An 18319-nucleotide genomic window follows, 5' to 3' on the forward strand; every position below is an offset into this window, starting at 1 on the left:
GCGGTGTACTGTTGCCATTGCTCTTGGTGCGTCGGCATGGTTTTCAGCACGAACAACCTCCATTATACCTTGAGATTCATTTCACCAATGTTGCGCATTAATACTCAAAAGCGCAGGTAAATGATGAGGAGACTCATCCAGTATTGCAGTAAAACTGACCTCCTTGACCTCTAAGTACTCCTTCTACCTTGCCGACAAGAAACCGTGCAAGAAACGTGCGAAATGATACATACTCCCCCACGTCACTGTTTCCTTTGGAGGAGTTTAACCCCCATTTACGTTTATCTTCTACCAGGGAACGGCGAGGAACCTTCGTGGGCCTGAGGCAGAATGCCCGGCCAGGTGCCCGACTGGAGACCCAAGTCTCGAAGTCTACCGGCGCGTCCTCTAGACCCCAGGACTATCTTCGCACAGTTTAGGAAAGAAGAAAGCTCCTGGCTCCGACCATGCGACGGCAACGAACAGAGTTCCTTGGACGAGAGTTCTATCAGCTCTGATACATCGTGTTCCTCTGTTGAGTTTCATAGGCCCGAGAGTGCTGGGTTAGACCTCCTCTCGCCGGCCGATGATCAGAAAGCATCCTCCCCTAGAAAATCTCCCGCCGACTCCAGAGGTTCCAATGAGAGTTTACTGCGAAGAGAACGAAAAGCTGCAAAGGCAAGAGCGGAAGCTGCTCGCCGAGAGAAGTGCAAAGACAGTTCTTCAGAAGACGAGGATGAACTCGAGAAATCGTCTTGGTAAGTACCAGGGCCACACGAAGCATCGAGTACAGAGCTTATTCTTAATCGTGTTTTTCTTTCGTTTTTGTTTTGCTTTGTTGTTGTTGTTTATTTTGCTTTTTTTACATTTACTTTTTTTTACATTTACTTTTTTTTACATTTACTTTTTTTACATTTACTGTTGTGATAACAGCTGGTGAATTGACAAATCACAGTGGATGCTGCGTCACATGCGTCACATGGAATGCGTCACATGTTCGTGCCTTAGTTTTCCCTGTGTGCTCTCATGGCACTCTTTTTTTTTTTTTTATCTTCCTGGTGTGGGGGTGGGGTGATGTTGGGGGAAGATGCGGTCAGCCTGCTCTGGAAAAGCGGCTCTGTGCACCCAGGGGTGGGAGAAGAGGGGAAGGTGAAAGAGGGAGATGATGGTGGGACAGGAAAGGGAGAGATGTGCAGTCCCTCTTGCTCTGAGATTTGGATAGTCCAGGAGAACTATTCACCACAGAAAGCATGCGAACATCCCTCAGTATAGGTACAGGGAGCATCCCTCAGTATAGCCTTCATTGGATGCTCCCTGTACCACGGTAACCACCAGGATTGTTGAAGTTACCCCATCAGCTTGACACCATACACTTTTTTTTTATCGCCCTTGCTGCTTCCCAGCAACAGATGTCACGAACCGATCACGAACGTCAGAAAAATAGTTGTCAGATATCATTGAGAACTACAACGATAAAGATCACTAGATAACATATTGAACTGCGATGCTATAGCAGTATCTTTACGGCTATTTTTCCTCTTACCTAGCTTTCCGTTTTCAAGCGTCACCATTTCCCGTTGAGCTAGCTCCCATGGCTGAGAGGGTGGGAAGACCACCTTTGACAGTAATGCGGGGACTGAAGCACAGAAGTGATTGAGCGCCATAATAAAAGAATCAGGAAAGAAAAGACAGCGGCCGCGTGTACCGCGGTAACCCCGCTTAGCATTCCGGGCATACCGGAATCGCGCGCGTATTAGCCGCACAGTGCGTAAGTCCCATGGCATATTATTCTTGTCGTGGCAGAAGTTCTGAGGCACGAGTATATAATTTACAGATCACGTTCGGCCATAGTCTAGTATATAGGAGGCTATGGTTCGGCAAATCACGTGATGATGAATAGCTCAGTCTATGAATCCTTGTGACTATAAAAATCACCCTTTATTGGAGCTGGTTTCAGTTTCTGTTCCTCTCTTGTTACAGGATGCGAGCCCCTTGGCTGAAAGCGGCCCGACGACGCCTTCACAATGAGTCCTTCCCTCGGTTGCCCCCCGCCGGTTCCGGTTATCCAGTGTGGCAGGAGAGCGCTGCTTACCAGGAACCAGCTCCAAAGGTCATCATGAGTGACAGCGGAGGCGGCCGTCTCTTCCAGAGAAGTATTCACGGCATCTCTAGACAGACTGTGTTGACAAGTCCGTCTCCAAGTCTCCTTTTCATGTCTCCATCACCACACGACTCCGGAGTGAGCTCTCAGTCGGTGGCGTCCAGTCCAAGTCTCGGCCGCGTTCCGACGCCACCTCCAAGAAGGTGTCAGTCCAGAGCGCTCTCCAGAGAGAACCTTGCCTCTCCTCAGAATGGAAGGCATTCCGTGTCCTTGGATTCTTTTCCGAGCACAGAGAGGGCCGCTCGGAGCCTCAAGCCCCTTACTCTCTCCAACGGTCATGGAAATGCAAAGCCGCGATCTCCAATTACACAGTCAAGCTATTCGGATCTCGGCAACTCTGTGCAAGCACGACCACGAGGTCTCCTGTACTCTTACACAGACCAAGCTCCTCGTAACGATTTGCCGAGTCCTTCTTTGAGCGACGGAGGACGCCGTGAAAGGAGGTCTTTCGCTGCACCTCCGCCTCGATTGTCACCAAACTACCGAATGGCATCGGCGTCAGTGGAGGCGCTTGCTCCGCAAAATGGCAGGACACGACCACCCGATCGGCGTCGCCGACCGCTCTCGCTGGCTGCAGAGCGGACGTGGGACTGCACGTCAGGTCAGCCACCGTTAGCGCCAAAAAGTCTTGAGACGGCTACAAAGCGTCTAGATGACGTGATGAAAAGGGAAAGAGAACGTCGTTATTCAGCAAATTTAGAGACCGCGCTCAGTGAGTTGGAAGAAATATACGAAAGCCTCAAACTAAACGAGGATGAAGACTTGCTCTTTCGTGCAGAACGAAGAGACCTGCCAACCCAGTTTCAGCTAAACCGACCGGAGAGGACGTCAGCTTCTCCAGAAGCTTTTCCTCTGACGAGGAGTAGCAGCGACAGCATCGCGTCTTGGACTGGTTCTACGCAGTGCTTTCAACGACCACGACAAAGAGCTCCGTCATTTAGACGATCAGCGATCCCGGACAAGCTCAAGGATGATCTCGCTTATAGACGACTCGTACAACCCAAAGAACAACTTTCAAGGGGCAACATCAGCCCCAAACAAGACGTGAGCTATCTTCTCTGTTCAGCCGCCTTCACGCCGACCATCGAAGTCCACCCGCTGTTAACAGATCTCACCCTAGCCAATGAGCCCGATATCGAAAAAGACGACCTGTGGTACCGAAACTACACGCAGGCCGACGCTGGTCGTGTGTCGGCGCCACACCCACCTCCCGGCATTCCACTGTCACCGACAAACCAGTGCTCTGCCACAGATTACCTGCGCGCGAAGCCCTCTGGAACACCGCGACCACTTACGCGACCGAAGGGTACACCGGACATCGTTGGCGACGATTTAGCGTATAGGAGTTTACGAAAGGACAGCACGCGCCGTCAGTTTCGTAACGCCCGTTGTCTGTCAGCGAATGCGTCGACACCTCATCAAGACGCGCAGAGCATGACCGACGTCCTGGACGCTCTCAAGCGAGAATCACAACGGTGGAAACAACTGGACGAAGACCCCGCACCCGTCGGATTCCGCGAAAGAGTGTTCAGTGAAAAATCGAAGCGTGCAGGCCGTGCAGACGCTCTCCGTCGAGCAGGACGTGGTCAGCCGCTTGAGGACGGCCAGCTTGAGCAGCTTCTGGCAGCCCTGATCTGTGACACCGAGTGCAGCCAAGGTGAGCTCGGGCCGCCGCACGGAATCCAAGCCCGCGCATGAGGCTGACCTGCTCACTGTGCTACTTACGTACTGACCTTCTTGTGGACTACTCTAGCTAGTGCCACGCTGTGTCTTCCTGTTGAACCTTACCGCAAGGCTCACACATCTCTGCGTGCTTGCTGCCTGCCATGAGCTCGCATGGCAACACTAGTCTTGACCCTTTCGCATGATAGACGTTGTAAATTCCTCTGCAGCGTACACGTGCCTGGAAACCAAAGAGATGCATGAAGGGATATGCGTGTATATTGTTGTGCTGAAGGGCACCACGTGCGATGCATCACTGCCTTTCGTGTTCATATCTAGAGTGTTTACGCGAACTGCAAAGTATTGTTGGAGATGTGAACCAGGGAATTTTTTCAGAGAGACTAGCGGATCGTTTTCCCACGTTTTGAATTGTGTACCAAAGTCCTTGTACAGTGTGTGCCCTTTATACGGCAGGTCGTTTATACGAGATTATTGTATGTATATAAGAGGTTTTACAATATTAAACAGATTTTTAAAGCGCCACGTGGCGTCCGACATGTCTGCGATTGTCCGCGAGTAGGTTGCCACCTTTCGGCCCTATCGAATCAGAGCAAATGCGCCATGGGTGAGTGAAGACGACTTTGCCAGGACACTTGTGGAGAAGGAGAAATTACAGCTGAAGGTATTTTCCGTACTTACGCATTTATGTTGCAAGCACCGAAAAAAAAAAAGAATACAAGAAACGCACGCGGCTTTGTGAAGCGTTACTGGGCTGTTACCGTGTCTACGTTTTTTGTACTAAGCACACCGATCTATGCGTTGGTTGCGCATGTTCTCAGTACCGTCCCTCATCGCCTCTACAGGGTTAGCGGACTTATGCACGATTCCCTTGTAGATGTGTGCACAACTGACCTTTTAGATTTCCGAACATTTGACAAGAGCTTGAATGTTAAGCGCTACAGCCCGGGAAAATCTAGCGAAGGGGTGCCAACCTTTTATGCCTGTGTGACGAGACGGGCTTCCCTATTGACCTCCGTGTAAGCACAGGTCAAGCATTAATAGTTGGAATAGTTTTACCCCACTTGGGATCACGCACCAGAAAATATAAAATGAAGGCCAGCTTGGATCGCGTGCAGCATTGGGAGTGGTAGCCGTTCAGATAAGAAAAAGGGAGTTCCAGGAAGTTACTGTGGATCTTTATTCCGTTGCTGGCGTTCTTTATTGAGCGTGACATTAACTTCCTGTAGAAGGGGTGGCTGTCATATCTGGTTGTTGTGTTTGAAGCGTGGCAAAAACGGCGAGTGGCTTGGTCTTCATCTGAACGCACCACTGTCCGAACCGCACCAAAGTATGCTGTCTGGATGGCACGGTGTTTTCAAACTTAGCAGCCCTCACTGGGAAATCGTGAACACAAAGTGCGTGTGACTTTGCACAGATGCCCCTCTATCGCTGTCGGACAACCGCACGCCTGCACGTATGACGTCACGAACGCATTAAGGTTGCCGCTGCGGCTGTTTTGATGCACCACAAAAGTTAAGTTCATCCTTGATCCAGGTGCTCTTACGAGATTACGTCCCGGATATCTTATTTCTGTTTGTTATGAATCATCTTCGTGCATGCAGATTGTATCGGAGTGTATAGCGATCTTTATGTAAGCATACTGTTGTACACAACTGGCCTCACGGAAGTAAACGCTAAGCCGCACCGCCAGACAAAGTCCACAGGTAGCGTTTGCTGAGCTTTTGCTCTGTTCCACGCTAAACGTGAGCACGCGAGCAAGAACACTTCAGTTCCGCAAAGGCAAGGGAATTATGCATGTCTGATTACTCGAAGGCTTCGTGTCTTTTGAAATGAGCGTGCCGCACGGGAAGACGTCCTCTAGGAAAGGTACACACTCCTAGTCTTATCTACTATTCGCTTCTTTCGCACAAACGACGTGTGTGTATACAACTGGCGATTGTTCATCTCGAGCATTTCCTTACAAGTCGTTCCGCTCCATAATATGTCCACGGGTTCTTGTGTGTGGGAGAGTTCGTGTGCACCCCGGCTCGACGGTGCTTAGCAAATGTTATATTCCTTTTTGTACGTGTTACCCGCACTGTATACGTGTGTCTTAGCTGCTTGCAATAGCTAACATTTCACTATACAACGAGGACAGCTAGGGCCGGCGAGAGAAATTACGGGCCCTGGAATGACTGCCACCCAGACTCCCCTCCTATAACTTCTCCTGGTGCTAGCAGCAGTCGTGCATTGGGTCGCGCGGGCCCCGGGTCTCTACCCCCGTTGACCCTCCCCCCTCCTCTCGCCAGCCCTGAGGACAGCACCACAACTGCAGTCAACAGAAACAAAACAAAAAAAAGGTTGTGTCTCGCAACATGTGGCCTTTATAAGAAAGTCCCCAATTCAGAGGCCCTTGTTAGACTTTGGATATGTGTTGTTGTTGCTCCGCGCGTTTTATGTCCAGTGCAACATAACTGCATGCTGTATTCAGAGCTGCTCTGAAGGGGGGGGGTACGAAAGGGGAAGGCGCCCGTGGCGTCTGCGTCTGCCCAGAGGGGCGCCAGAAGGCAGAGGGAGGGAGAAGGGAAGGGAGAGGAAGGGAAGCTCACAAGATTGGCTAATAAAGCGAGAACCGAAATAATTTTCACTATGAAATATAGAATAGAATGTTTCACCGTCTCACTTTTTTTAGTTCGCATTTTTTCTGTAGATTTTTGATGTGCAGAACATTTATGCGACACTCCACGTGTGCGTAGCCAGAGATGGAGAGCGCATGTGTTAATTTTGTCCTCAATTATTTTTGCTTTCTCTCGCTGTGCGAACTCTTGATGCCTAAGGGCTCGCAGGGTACTGTAAAATTAATAAAAAATAAGTAAATACATTTAGACAGTGCTTCTGGGGCTGGAGCGTGCGCTTCACGATCCCCCTACCCCAGACGGAAGAAGGAAGACAACTCTTGCTGCTCCGTATCTGATCACGTTGGCAACTTCCTTAACGTTTCTTTTAAATTCTACTGTCACGGTGACATAGCTGGCCTGGAAGGCCCAAATGTTCTCATCCAGTCCACGTGCAGCAAGATAAACTTGGCTGTAATGATACATCCAATCGACCTCATCAACGGTAGCGGGGATGTCCCCTCACTCTGATAAGGGATTCAGACCAGAGATTAAGTACGTGATGTCAACTGCCGTACGCGCATGCGTTTCTTTGACGACAGGGGGTGTTACTGTCATATTTAACAATGATGTTCATATTTGACTCGTCGGAGACTTTCATGCCGTTGGGCTCATTGTATCCCGTGATTCTTCGACTCGTTTTGTTTGTCTTCTGCTTTGTTTGTGTGAAACGATACTTTGCTGTCGTCATGGAACGACGCAAAAGAAGGAAGGAGTCTGACGGTAAGAACGATGTCGTAAACAGTGAGTTTTAAGGGAGTTTTAGTATAGCGTACTGTCGCCTTTGCGTACGTAAGGGATATCGTAGTAGTTCTGCTCAATGCGCAAAGCTCTGCTTGTGTCTTGCGCACAATCCCCAACGCTATCCTTTACGTAAGCAAAGGCGACAGTGGACGTTACACTAAAACTCGCTGATATCGAGGGGATAATAAGATGCATGATGCGCGAAGCCACAGTAATTCTAGGGCACCTATCAACTTTTGCATGGACAGTTGCTTGGCATTAAATTTTTTGGCGTGCTTTTATAACGGCTGATGAACAATAACGCGGAACAAGCGGAACTAGTGGTGTTTTCTCTCCCAAAGCTTGTTTTCTTGCAGACATTTTGAAGGAGAAATTCTAATGTGCTCAGCCAACCGCAAGGCCTACACCGTGCGCGTTCCAGAACGTCGTTCCGGTTGACGCGATAATGAAATGACAGCTGACCAAAGTAGGACGTGGTTCTTATTCTAGCCTGCCTCAAAATATGACGTAAAAATTGCAGTTTAATGTCAGTCGTTCCGTTGATTGACGTCTATTCAGAACGGGGGTGATACCCTCGCTTGGACTAGCACAATTTCGGGTATAATATACGTATCGGAAAACAGGCATCTGGGTACCCGGGTAGAAATAAGCGTGTACTTAGACACAGAAATGCAGAGCAGAGGATGACAACGTTTGTGTTCCTATAAGCACAGGTGCCTATGCAAGGATGTAGGAAGAGTTGGTCCTGGAAAAATATGGTCGCTGGTTGTGTGGGCGAAAAAAAAAAGGACCCCTCGGTTCCTTCGCGCCGAAAAATACAAGGGTGTGGTTGCGGGTAGCCGATGAAACGCATCACAACCGACAGAGTTACGATACGCTCTCTGGATTTGAGACTTTTTTTTTTTTTTTCAATAATAATAATTTTATTTGTGCCCAAGAACAGCCATAAGGGCTTTAGTGTTGCCGCACATCACGACATATTACAAAACACATAATAAACAAACATACATAAACATATCACACGCACAGAAAACATACATTGAACACGAATAAAAAAAACATTCAGAAATAGGGCGGTGTACGATAGAAAACAACGCTATATACCGATAGATGGTCATTATGAGTATCATTCCCAGCATATAATTACTTGGAATTCAGATAATACCAGGAGAAGTAACCTCACGTTTGGAGGATGCACTGGAGGCGGAACAAAGGTCACACGACGAAGGAATTACGAGAATTTGATAACGAGTAATAGGATCCGATGGGAATTTTTTTTTTCAACGTAAAATGTGTGTGTATATGTGTTCATCGATAATAAAATATGCGCGCCATCAATGAGTTCGCTGGATGCTAGTATTCCTTCCGCTACTTTTCAGACACTGGTTTTACAGTAGTCCCCTGCATCTTCTCTGTGTCGATGTTTATGGACAATAAAAGCTGTACGCCCTTTCATTCATTGTTTCAGTCCCCTTGCAACTCCGCTTTTGCTGAAGGTACCGTTCATCGACATAGAAAGTAGAGAGTTTTAATACATCGTACGCTATCGCTATCGTAAGGGATAGCGTTGGTGGTTCTGCGAAGCTCTTTCTGTTACGGGCGTCCGCGGAACCACCAACGCTATCCTTTACGTAAGCAAAGGCGATAGCGTACGATCTACTAAAACTCTCTAGTGTGAAAGAAAGAATGTAAAACCTGTCTGACCAACAATAGGAAAATACCAGTATCCAGGTTGAGTTGGGAACTACATCCGACGACCCCCACGTACAGCGAGCATTGGTACGAATAATAATAATACAGAAGGTATAACGCGCCATATTCGTGACTACTTTGTAATACCTCCATTTATAGAAGAACGCAGGTACCATTTTTCCAACTTATCTGCCCCAGGAATACGCAGGACTTAAAGAACCGCTTCCTACTCTTGTCTCGTTTTCTGTACTCCACGGAATAAAAGAGGAACAGACTCAATACCGCAATCCGTTCAATACAACCGGTGCAGCGAATTAACATTAACGTCAATATTAATTTTGTTGTGGTGGTGCTAGTTGAGGGGCTCGCCGTTGTTGGCCTCACAGAGGGGAGCAAAGTCACGACTGACGCCTCGGGGGAATGTGCGTCCTGGGCCGACTTCTAAGGGAACTGTGCCGACATATGTCTAAAAGCGTCTGAGGAAAACCCAGGAAAAACCCCAGACAGCACTGCACAGCACAACCAATTTTAAAAAGCCTATGTCCCCCTGTTTCCACAAATCAGGAGGCCAAATCTATGTTCGCTATTTTTTTTTTTTTTTCGGCTGTCCACAACGACGCGCTCTTGAATGTTAGGGCGCATAGAAACCTGTGGGACCATTATTTCCCGCCACGCAACCAGGGGCCATTTCTTCCGGAACCTCCTATATGAACATGCGCAAGCATGCTCTCAACCTCTGATGTTCATGAGTTGCACAACTATCTTAGATGAGTCGCGATGTCGCTCCTGTAGCGGTCCTATACATAACCCCCACAGAGTACACCCAGCACTGTAGTCAGAAAAATATTTCGAGAGGGGTTGTACAGAAACTTTACACGGGGAAGTGTATTTCACTCTCATTTTCCCTTTCCCAAATGCACTACCAAAGTTACGTTCTCGAGTAGGGGGTTCAACCCCCCCCCCCCCCCACACACACACACACACGCACACACCTTCTGGCTGCACCACGGAGTACAGATGCATAAGTTATGTCCACAGTGCTACAGTGCTCAAGTAAATGACAATGACCAACTCTCAGTTTGTGTCTTTGTATGATATGGATCGATATGTATGCAACCCAGTTACACAACTCAATACTTGAAATGCAGAAAAAGTAACGTTTATCGTCACGTTTTATTTTATTTGGACTACCACAACGAATCACGGTTTGTTGGATAGGACTTCTGCAATTTGAAAAGGCGCAATATGATTAGCACACTGAAGATTCAGTAGTAGGCAACACTTTCCTTAGTCTGGGCTGGGGTGCACAAAGGACGGGACAACGAACGAGGGACGAGACTATATTATATGTTTTTACACTGAAGATGCTGATACCAAATCGTAATCATACTGTAACTAGTTCCACTCTAGATACCGCATACCCAGAGCACAGCACGGAGATCCCTCAAGAGAAAGACCAACAGCAATAACACTAGGAAATAACCTTCCCAGATACGTGTTTCACTCTGAATGTAAACAACGCAGAACGTTCTCTTGATCTTCCGACAAAAACATTTGTTTAACCTCTGGAACGTTTTACAGAACAGCGAAACTGTCAGTTCTGTGTTCTGACCCTTCCTGCTATGGGCCATGCACCGGGATAAAAACTGCGGGCGGCAAGAACATCTTGCGTGCCACGGAGGTTTTGTTTATGTTTCGGTTTCGGTTTCGATGTATCAGTTTCGTGGTTTCGTGTTTGCTTCCTTGTGGTGTGTTTCTATTTTGTAGATGCAGAGACGCTGTTGTAGCTTCAAATGACTGTTTCTTGATGTGTTTGATAACGATAATTTTCGAAAAATAGTCTTTTTTTGAGCAGCCGAATCAAAACTATCTGTGTCGCTCGGTGTCGCTGCTGTCGTTTCAACGTTTTATTTTTGTTATCGTCGCCACATAAGTTTGTTTGGAGGCTGATGAATACGAAGTATTTTTGTATTTGTGTAGTGTTTAGCTGTATACATTTGGAACATCGGAGGCAGTATTAGGTACGGCAGACTGTGTCATATCAGGCCTGTGATTCATGCTTGTGTGTTTGTACATTTGAGCTGTTCCGGTGGAAATGATAACAGCCGCTCCCGTGTTCGTTAGAGTTTGCAATGAGAGGATGCACGTCTGCTCAAAGAAGCGGGAATCGGAACTATTTTCATGCTGATAAAAGTTTCGTTAGTTAAATAGGCAGTTTCACTTTTTTTGCACCGACCTTTCTCTTGTGCGCTTTCCGGATTATATGCAATGCCCAGGGGCAGTACAAGTTGGAAGCCAGGCAGTGAATCATCACCCGTTTTCGATTTTCGGTTGGAAAATTCCGCGGTGTGTAACTTTCTCCCCATGCATAAATATACAGAATGTTCGACCTGCAATACATCTGTGCCGTTTGCGTTTCGTTGTAATTTTCTGTCGTCGCATGTGGTGCCCTAGTTTGTTCCGTTGCTGACATTGCATTAAGCTGCTGCCCCGAATCTTTCGAACGCTACAGTTGCGAAACTCGAGCTTTCCTGCATAAAATACACGGCGAGCTGACTAGTACCATTTTTCCTAAATTTTCTTCAAGCTTTTGCTGAAGAGTGTGCATTGCTTGTCATACCGTGCAATCGCATTGCGTAGATATCGTTAACATCATTTGCATGGCCAGTATTTTATTCGAACGCTTTATCACGATTGGATTACCTAGCGTCAGTGCTTCACGTCTGGCGCGGTGTTGCCAAGTCGAGCTGTTTATGCTTGTCAGGTAGCTGCTTTCACCGCATTGCAGCAAGACGTGTCTGCTTTCACTGATGTCATGTTCTGTATACTGTTCCAGGTCCCAGCGATGTAGGCAATAGGTGAGCTTATATCATGCTTAGCATCTGTGTGAGGACTGTGATACAGTACCTCAACAGCTCGCCTTTCGAATGCTTTCCCAGGATGTCTAAAACAGAAGATGCGGCTACAGAACACCTTACAGCTGGAGCAGACTCAGAGTCCAGCAGTACAGCAGAAGGTCGTGCAGAAAGGATCGCAAGGTAGCCTTTGTTAATCATTTTTACACTTGTACTTTGGCAATTTTGAATAGTTTTGTGCTTGGGAATTCTGATCAAGCAGAGAGTGTACAGGGGTGGATCCAGGATTTTTCTGCAGGGGGGTCTAGTCTTGGACAGCATGCCACATACTCCTGCCTAATATCAATTGAAGCACTCGGTGACGACCGAAATTGAGGAGGGTTCAGAACATCCTGGCCTGCCCCCTAGATCAGCCTCTGGGTACCTATGACCATTTTGTCAAGCTTCACACCTGACACAGAGAAACCTATCTATCTTCACATATACAAAACGATATATAGAGATTTGCGTGCTTGAATTACAAGTAAAATGTTCTGAATCGATTATTCATACTAAAATGGTTGGGGCATCTAGTTCTAATCGCAAGCTTTCATGTAGAATCTGCACTTCATCAGGAGCATTATTTGTAGCAAAAGCAGGCAGAGAACTTTGAGCATGCATAAAACTGTTTATCAGCCAAGCAAGCTACACAAGTCTACAGAGAAGAAAATTATGAAGCATCGCCCACTGGTCATCTTGTAAACCTTTTTGGAGAGCTGGGGATTGAGGTCATTTGTCGGCAGTGGATGTGGAAAGTCGCTGGCACAACTTCCAGAATGAAAATCTCTGATTTGGTCTTGACTACGCTGAGTAAGATACGCAAAGTGTACCACAGCCAAACCAAAAATCTGGGTTTGTGACTATAGCAAAGGCTTAGAGGTACTGGAAGTCATTCATTTGCAGCTGGTACCCTCGATTGCTTTTAATCCTTCGATTTAAATCTTAGGTATAAAAGGCAGAGACGGGAAGAGCTGTCATCAAAATATGGTGGAGGGGCTTCGGCTGCAGCACCCTGTGCATCCAGTGCAGCGAGCAATCCAAAGGGTGATTCCTCTAAAGAACACGTCACAGTGCCAGAAAGAAAATCGAGCATTCCGAATGTCCGTATGACAAAAGCTGCGAGGTAATATAACACACGTTTAATCGTACCAAAGAAACTTATTTGAACAGAGTATCTCATGCTTCCATGTTACCTTGTTTAGTGTTTACTTAGCTATCTTATATTAAATTGCAACCTGCGCAATGTCTTACAGAAGTATGAACATAGGAAACCAGTCAAGCCGACTGAATGCGCTCCCCGACAGCTTTTGTGACGAATTATAGTGTAAAATGTTTAAGCTGTTTATTACGGAGAATTGTTGCATATGTCAATGTGGGAGAAGTAAGCAGCAGTGATGGCCACTAACTACTTCTACAGTAGTTTAACTATAACTACTAACTACTTTTCAGGGGAGGTAGTTAAAACTACTTACGTTACTACTTACTACGTTGTCCATCAACACCAATCCTATTCTATAGCATTCTTGGACACCTAAATATGAATCACAAGCAGTGATAAAAGCAAAGTTTTAGTACGCATGCACCTCCGTTCTCATCAAACAAGTTGGCCAAAGTAAAAGTAAGGAAACACAATCGTGCTGTAAAGCTTGCGGCAAAATCGGAAGCAGTTGGCACCTGCAGTAACCTAACTACTGTAGTTAACTACTCGAAATAGTAGTTTAACTAGTAGTTGTCACTACATTTCTGCATGTAGTTGATAACTACTTTTTAACTACAATCAGGTAGTTTAACTACTAGTTTAACTACATGTAGTTAACTACTGGCCATCAGTGGCAAGCAGGGTGCAAAAAAATTTCTGTTCACCATGAAGACGAAACAAAAAGCAGGCTTGCTGCTGCTTGCCATTCTCATTGCTACCACTGTGGAACATGTTTTAAACTTACTGCTGTCATATTGTTCCTGCAGGATTATTTATTTACTTTTTTTCCGTTCCAGACTACGTGCACTTCAAATTTCTGCAAATGCTCATGCTGCAATGGGTACGCAGGTTCTTTTTTTTTTCTTTTGTAATACCATGCTCAACATTGAACATTGCCTCCAGATCCATACTCCAAAGTAGAACACAGTAGTCATCGTCAGCCACAGCCCACTTCCGACAGGCATGGTTTGAAACCCTTAGATGTGAATGACAACGTCCAAACATCAAAAGTAAGGCATACGGTACAGTGTTGCTGCTCTGTCGATGAAGAATGCGTGTGTAGTACTGAGATGCTCCAAAATACAGCACACTGCCAGTCGTGGAGGGCGTGTTGCCAATGGGACAGCAAATCATGGGAGCGTGATGGACAGGGGCTGTAAACCAAAGTCTTCTGTCAACGGAGTATCCACCCACGCACCAATGTCGTCTGCTGTACCATCATCGGGTAGGTTAACACTATTCATGTCACCTGTGCATTGCTGCACAAATGGGTTGCGTTACTTCCGTTGAATTGGTACCTACTTTGTGAATTTGATTTTCACTAGCCATTTTATATTGCTTAAATGCACTTTTACTGCATGAGTTGACTGGAGCCAGTATTACGGGAAATGGGGCATTTTGTGATTCTTTCTTATAACTTCGCGTGCTGATGAAACTTAAAAAAAAGATGCTTCCACATAAGTGTGCTTCAAGTCGCATCAAGAGCAAGCTTCGAAAGACAATTTGTAGGTTGATGAGGCATTTTTCGCGTGTGCAGCCGTAGCGCATGGCCTTTGTACCAATGCTGCAGACAGCTAGCCGCAGGGTTTGGGAGTAGGTTGCAGTGTGCATGTGCAGCACAGCTGCTAGTGAGTGCAGTCACACAGCAAACAGATCGTAGACATAAAAGCAGAGTATACAGCGCCGCTGTTGCAAGGTGGTGTATGTCCCAAACCAGCCTTGGAAGCAGTCTAAAACTAAGGCTAATGCGGCACTGGCGCCTGCACAGGCCTTCACTCGTGTGTTACGGTTAAGTTTGATGGCAGGTGTACATCAGTGAATAGATCTTTTATAATTGCTTATGTACATGCGCAATATGCCTTCGGCCTCGGAGGTGCTGAAGAACATTCCCTGCGCACTCAACAGATGGTGCAGCATGGGCATGCGAAACACACCTTTCCAGAGCACAGCCCAGAGTCAATTTTTGTGGTTGAGTCTCGTACACGTGGGTTTGTTTTGGCACCCGGCTAGAGTGGTTCGATCCAAAGCAGTGGCAAGCTTAGGAGAGAGGCACATTATAAATAAGCAAAAGCTATTTTGGTACAACTCAAATGTATTAAAAGCATAAGAAAGCTTTCAGATAACAGTAGTGATGGGTTGTCTGCCATAAAAAGCACAATATTTACCTCCCTAAAATTTCAAAATTGGGTGCAACCTAGAAATGTTGCAATTGTGGTCTTGTACTTGTTGTAGTTAGACGTGATGTATGTCTGTGTTAGCAGGTTGCATGTGTTCAAGCTTTCATTTTGTTTCTTTGGAAGTGAATATCAGAAGTGCAAAGCATACTTTCAATTTGAATTTCAAGAAAAACACGTCTGCAGCAAACCATTTGCAATGCAGCCCAACGTGCCTGCTTTTAAGCTCCTTTATTTCTATCTGAGAGTTTTGTTTTTGTGCCTGACATTTCCTGCCACTAACCTTGCAAGGGATTTTATTGGCTCTTCCTCGTTTAATTCCTACGTCTTCGTGTTTATTTTGTCAACTGCATATTTTTGTTGACAATGCCACCAGGGAGAAAGTGGGACGCCCTTATTATAAAGAGAGGCCAAGTTGTCTCGTGGGCAGGGTCCTCCTCGTTCCAAAGTGGTTGACAGGGTTGCAGGATTTTTGTGAAAGGTTGCAGCTTAGGCTGGAAGCATGGGAGGGTGGGGAGACTTTTTGGCCCACTTCCAGGTAGTGTGTGTGTGTTAGTGCACTTTGAAGGGAAGTTGCTTTTAAAATAGCACCACTGTGGCGCAGTCTGGAAAGCAGACAGGCAGCGTCGCAGCCCTTACCTGTTTTCACAAGTTTCGTGATATAAGTGGATAATATTTTGGATTGCTCACTGGTCCAAGGTAACGTTCCACCATTATGTTAGCTCTTAGCAAGTTTTCTTAACTCTTGTTACATGTGTGACATTTGAGAAAGGTTGTTGGTGGATGGTTTTTGTTTGTTGTGAAGCTTTGGCGTTGTTAATTTTAGAATGCGCTTTGCACAAAGAGAATGTGCGAGAAGCAGTGAGATGTGTCAGGTTGATGAAAGACGGGTAGATAACCCTCAGCTGCAAAATGACGCTGCATTGGCATCCCATCTGCCTTCATTATATATTTCGCCAAGCTCAGCAACTTTGACTTTGGCTGTTGGTTGTCTGTTTGCAACGTTCGTGGTTCCGTGGAAGGCGTGAGGAAATAAATAGAATGGAATTCTTCGCTAACCCACCTCTTGCAAAACCTGTTGTCCATACAGAAGGGTAGAAAATCTAGCATACCGGTGGGGAAGCGTTAAGGGACGATAGCTGCCAATATTTCGAACAGAGGCTGTTCCTTGGTCCAGAAGAACAGTATCTTTTTGAAATATTGGCTGTTGTCATCCTGAAGCACTTCTCGTAACTGTTGTCCAGATGGACCACAACAAACCTTCATTTGACATCGTTTTAATTGTATGCTGCTCTCTCTCCAGCGTGTCCCACATGTTATTTTGTGCGAGATTGTGTACTGTTATACCATTCTTCCATTCTTTGTAATGATCGCACTGATGGAAAATGGCAGTTCTTTCCTGCCTCATTTCTACATGATGGATTTGTCTCTTGAAACGGAGCATTCTGGATACTTGCAGCCAGGCAAAGTATACCATAATTTGGCAGAAGCATTGCGATGGCCGAAGCCTTGCGATGGCCGAAGCCTTGCGACACGCGAAACAACGGTAATGCTGCGCCATATCTTAAGCAAGAGCAGAGGCTTGGAAAGTGCCTGCCCTCCACATCCTCCTATTGGCTGGCATCCAGGAGGCGGAGCCTCCCTCGCACTTGGTCAGCAAACGCGAGGATAAGCGATAATAATTTGTCATAATTCATGGATTCACATTGCAAGAAAACTACTCTTAAGTGGCACTGCTCCACTTAGTGAGCCAAAATTTCGGCACACGACACAGTATTTAACATCTGTTGCAAAAGTCTGCGTGCCTTGGCAACCTGTAGCTTGCCAACAAGTAGCTGGTGTCCTCGGCCGGGTTGGATAGACAATTGTTTTTAAGGAGTATCCTGAGAACTGCAAGATTTTGTCGAGTCATTTCTGAATGCTGTATGCATAGTGGAGTTGCTGTTAGTTTTGGAAACGCACTGGGCAGACCAGGCTGCAGCCATTTTTAAGCGAGGGCCACATTAAGTAGCGACTCTGCGCAGCACACTCTGTGTACTCTGTCCCTCTTACTTTGGTGCCCCTACTGAACGGTCTTTCGTAACCATGAGCGCGATACGCGCCCTGGCAAAGTTTCCAAGGTGGCTCATAGGTTTTCCTCCACAAGTTACCCTTCATCCAGAGCAGTGCTCTGTCCTGCGAGCTGATGAAGCATGAGCATTCGTCAAGACTGCCACGCTTCGGGAAAACGACTGAACCGTTTAGTGAAAAGGAGTTTGGTCAGCAGCACTGCACGGGACGCATTTTTAGACCCCACCTTTCTTTGATTTACCCGCCCGGGCCCAGCCGGACGTCTGCATACCTAGCCCAGCCCAAGCCCAAAGGATTCAAAGTTTCTTGGCCCAAGTCAGAGAAATTTATAGGCTACCAGGCCTGGTCCCATTGTATCAGGCTGTAAAAATCGACAGTGGCTAACTAACGGAGGGGTAACACGAGCTGGAGCACGACCTAGGACCGGCAATGTACGGGCCCGGCCCCAGCCCGAACCCATAATGGTCAAACCCAAGCCCAGCTCAGACTCGGGGAAAAAAAAAAAGCTTTACGGGCCTGGCTCTAGTTTGGTCCCTGCACTCTGGAGCTGCTGCTTAATGTGCCCAGGGTTTTCTATTAGTATTCAGTGGATAATCTACAAGGCTTCTGCATTTTTTTTCAGGCGGAAGCAAAGAACACCTTGCTGCTCCACGAGTCAAGCACTTCGAGCGCAACACTCCTACCAGGGGGAGCTTGCCTCTCCCTCGCCGTCGGTCTTCTGACGTTAGTAGACGGACTCCGCCTCCTGAGGTACGCTCCAAACCTTACAATACTTATGACTAGGGGTGTGCGAAGCCAAATATTTTAAGTCGAATCGAATGGAGGAAAAAATTCCGAATACAGAATCGAATATTTGTGCAAAATTTACAATATGCGACTTTCACACTAAGTTCCATGTTGTAGCCCATGGCTTTCGTTTAATTTTTCTGGCATTAACTGTCACAAGAGAGACATGCAATTCTTCTGCTAAAAGCCCCTACTCTTTAATTTTACATGAGACTGCTTCCTGCTTTCCAGGTGAGCCTACACTTACTGAAGTACTGGAGTGGTTACCTTCATTTCAAAATTTT

General features: G+C 46.6%; 2 protein-coding genes across 6 annotated transcripts in view; both read left to right on the top strand.

The window, feature by feature from the left end:
• Positions 1 to 4345, top strand: part of LOC135388888 (uncharacterized) — a 57069-nt gene extending 52724 nt beyond the window's left edge. For all 3 annotated transcript variants that reach the window (XM_064618752.1, XM_064618754.1, XM_064618753.1), the window contains exons 2-3: positions 296 to 737; positions 1960 to 4345. In XM_064618752.1, the coding sequence (XP_064474822.1) occupies positions 331 to 737; positions 1960 to 3838 (2286 nt within the window). In that variant the 5' untranslated portion in view covers positions 296 to 330 and the 3' untranslated portion in view covers positions 3839 to 4345. The remainder of the gene's footprint in view (positions 1 to 295; positions 738 to 1959) is intronic.
• Positions 4346 to 5561: 1216 nt separating this feature from the next.
• Positions 5562 to 18319, top strand: part of LOC135388887 (supervillin-like) — a 44035-nt gene continuing 31277 nt past the window's right edge. Inside the window, exons 1-8 of one of the 3 annotated variants that reach the window (XM_064618750.1) lie at positions 5562 to 5689; positions 11750 to 11771; positions 11853 to 11951; positions 12754 to 12930; positions 13803 to 13846; positions 13909 to 14015; positions 14092 to 14230; positions 17872 to 17999. In XM_064618750.1, the coding sequence (XP_064474820.1) occupies positions 5653 to 5689; positions 11750 to 11771; positions 11853 to 11951; positions 12754 to 12930; positions 13803 to 13846; positions 13909 to 14015; positions 14092 to 14230; positions 17872 to 17999 (753 nt within the window). In that variant the 5' untranslated portion in view covers positions 5562 to 5652. Of the gene's footprint in view, positions 5690 to 7046; positions 7201 to 10827; positions 10935 to 11749; positions 11772 to 11852; positions 11952 to 12753; positions 12931 to 13802; positions 13847 to 13908; positions 14016 to 14091; positions 14231 to 17871; positions 18000 to 18319 lie in introns of those variants that run through there. The other 2 variants (XM_064618749.1, XM_064618751.1) reach the window with 2 other exon arrangements.

The sequence above is a fragment of the Ornithodoros turicata genome, chromosome 3, assembly GCF_037126465.1.
Source record: "Ornithodoros turicata isolate Travis chromosome 3, ASM3712646v1, whole genome shotgun sequence".
NCBI classification, from domain to species: Eukaryota; Metazoa; Arthropoda; class Arachnida; order Ixodida; family Argasidae; genus Ornithodoros; species Ornithodoros turicata.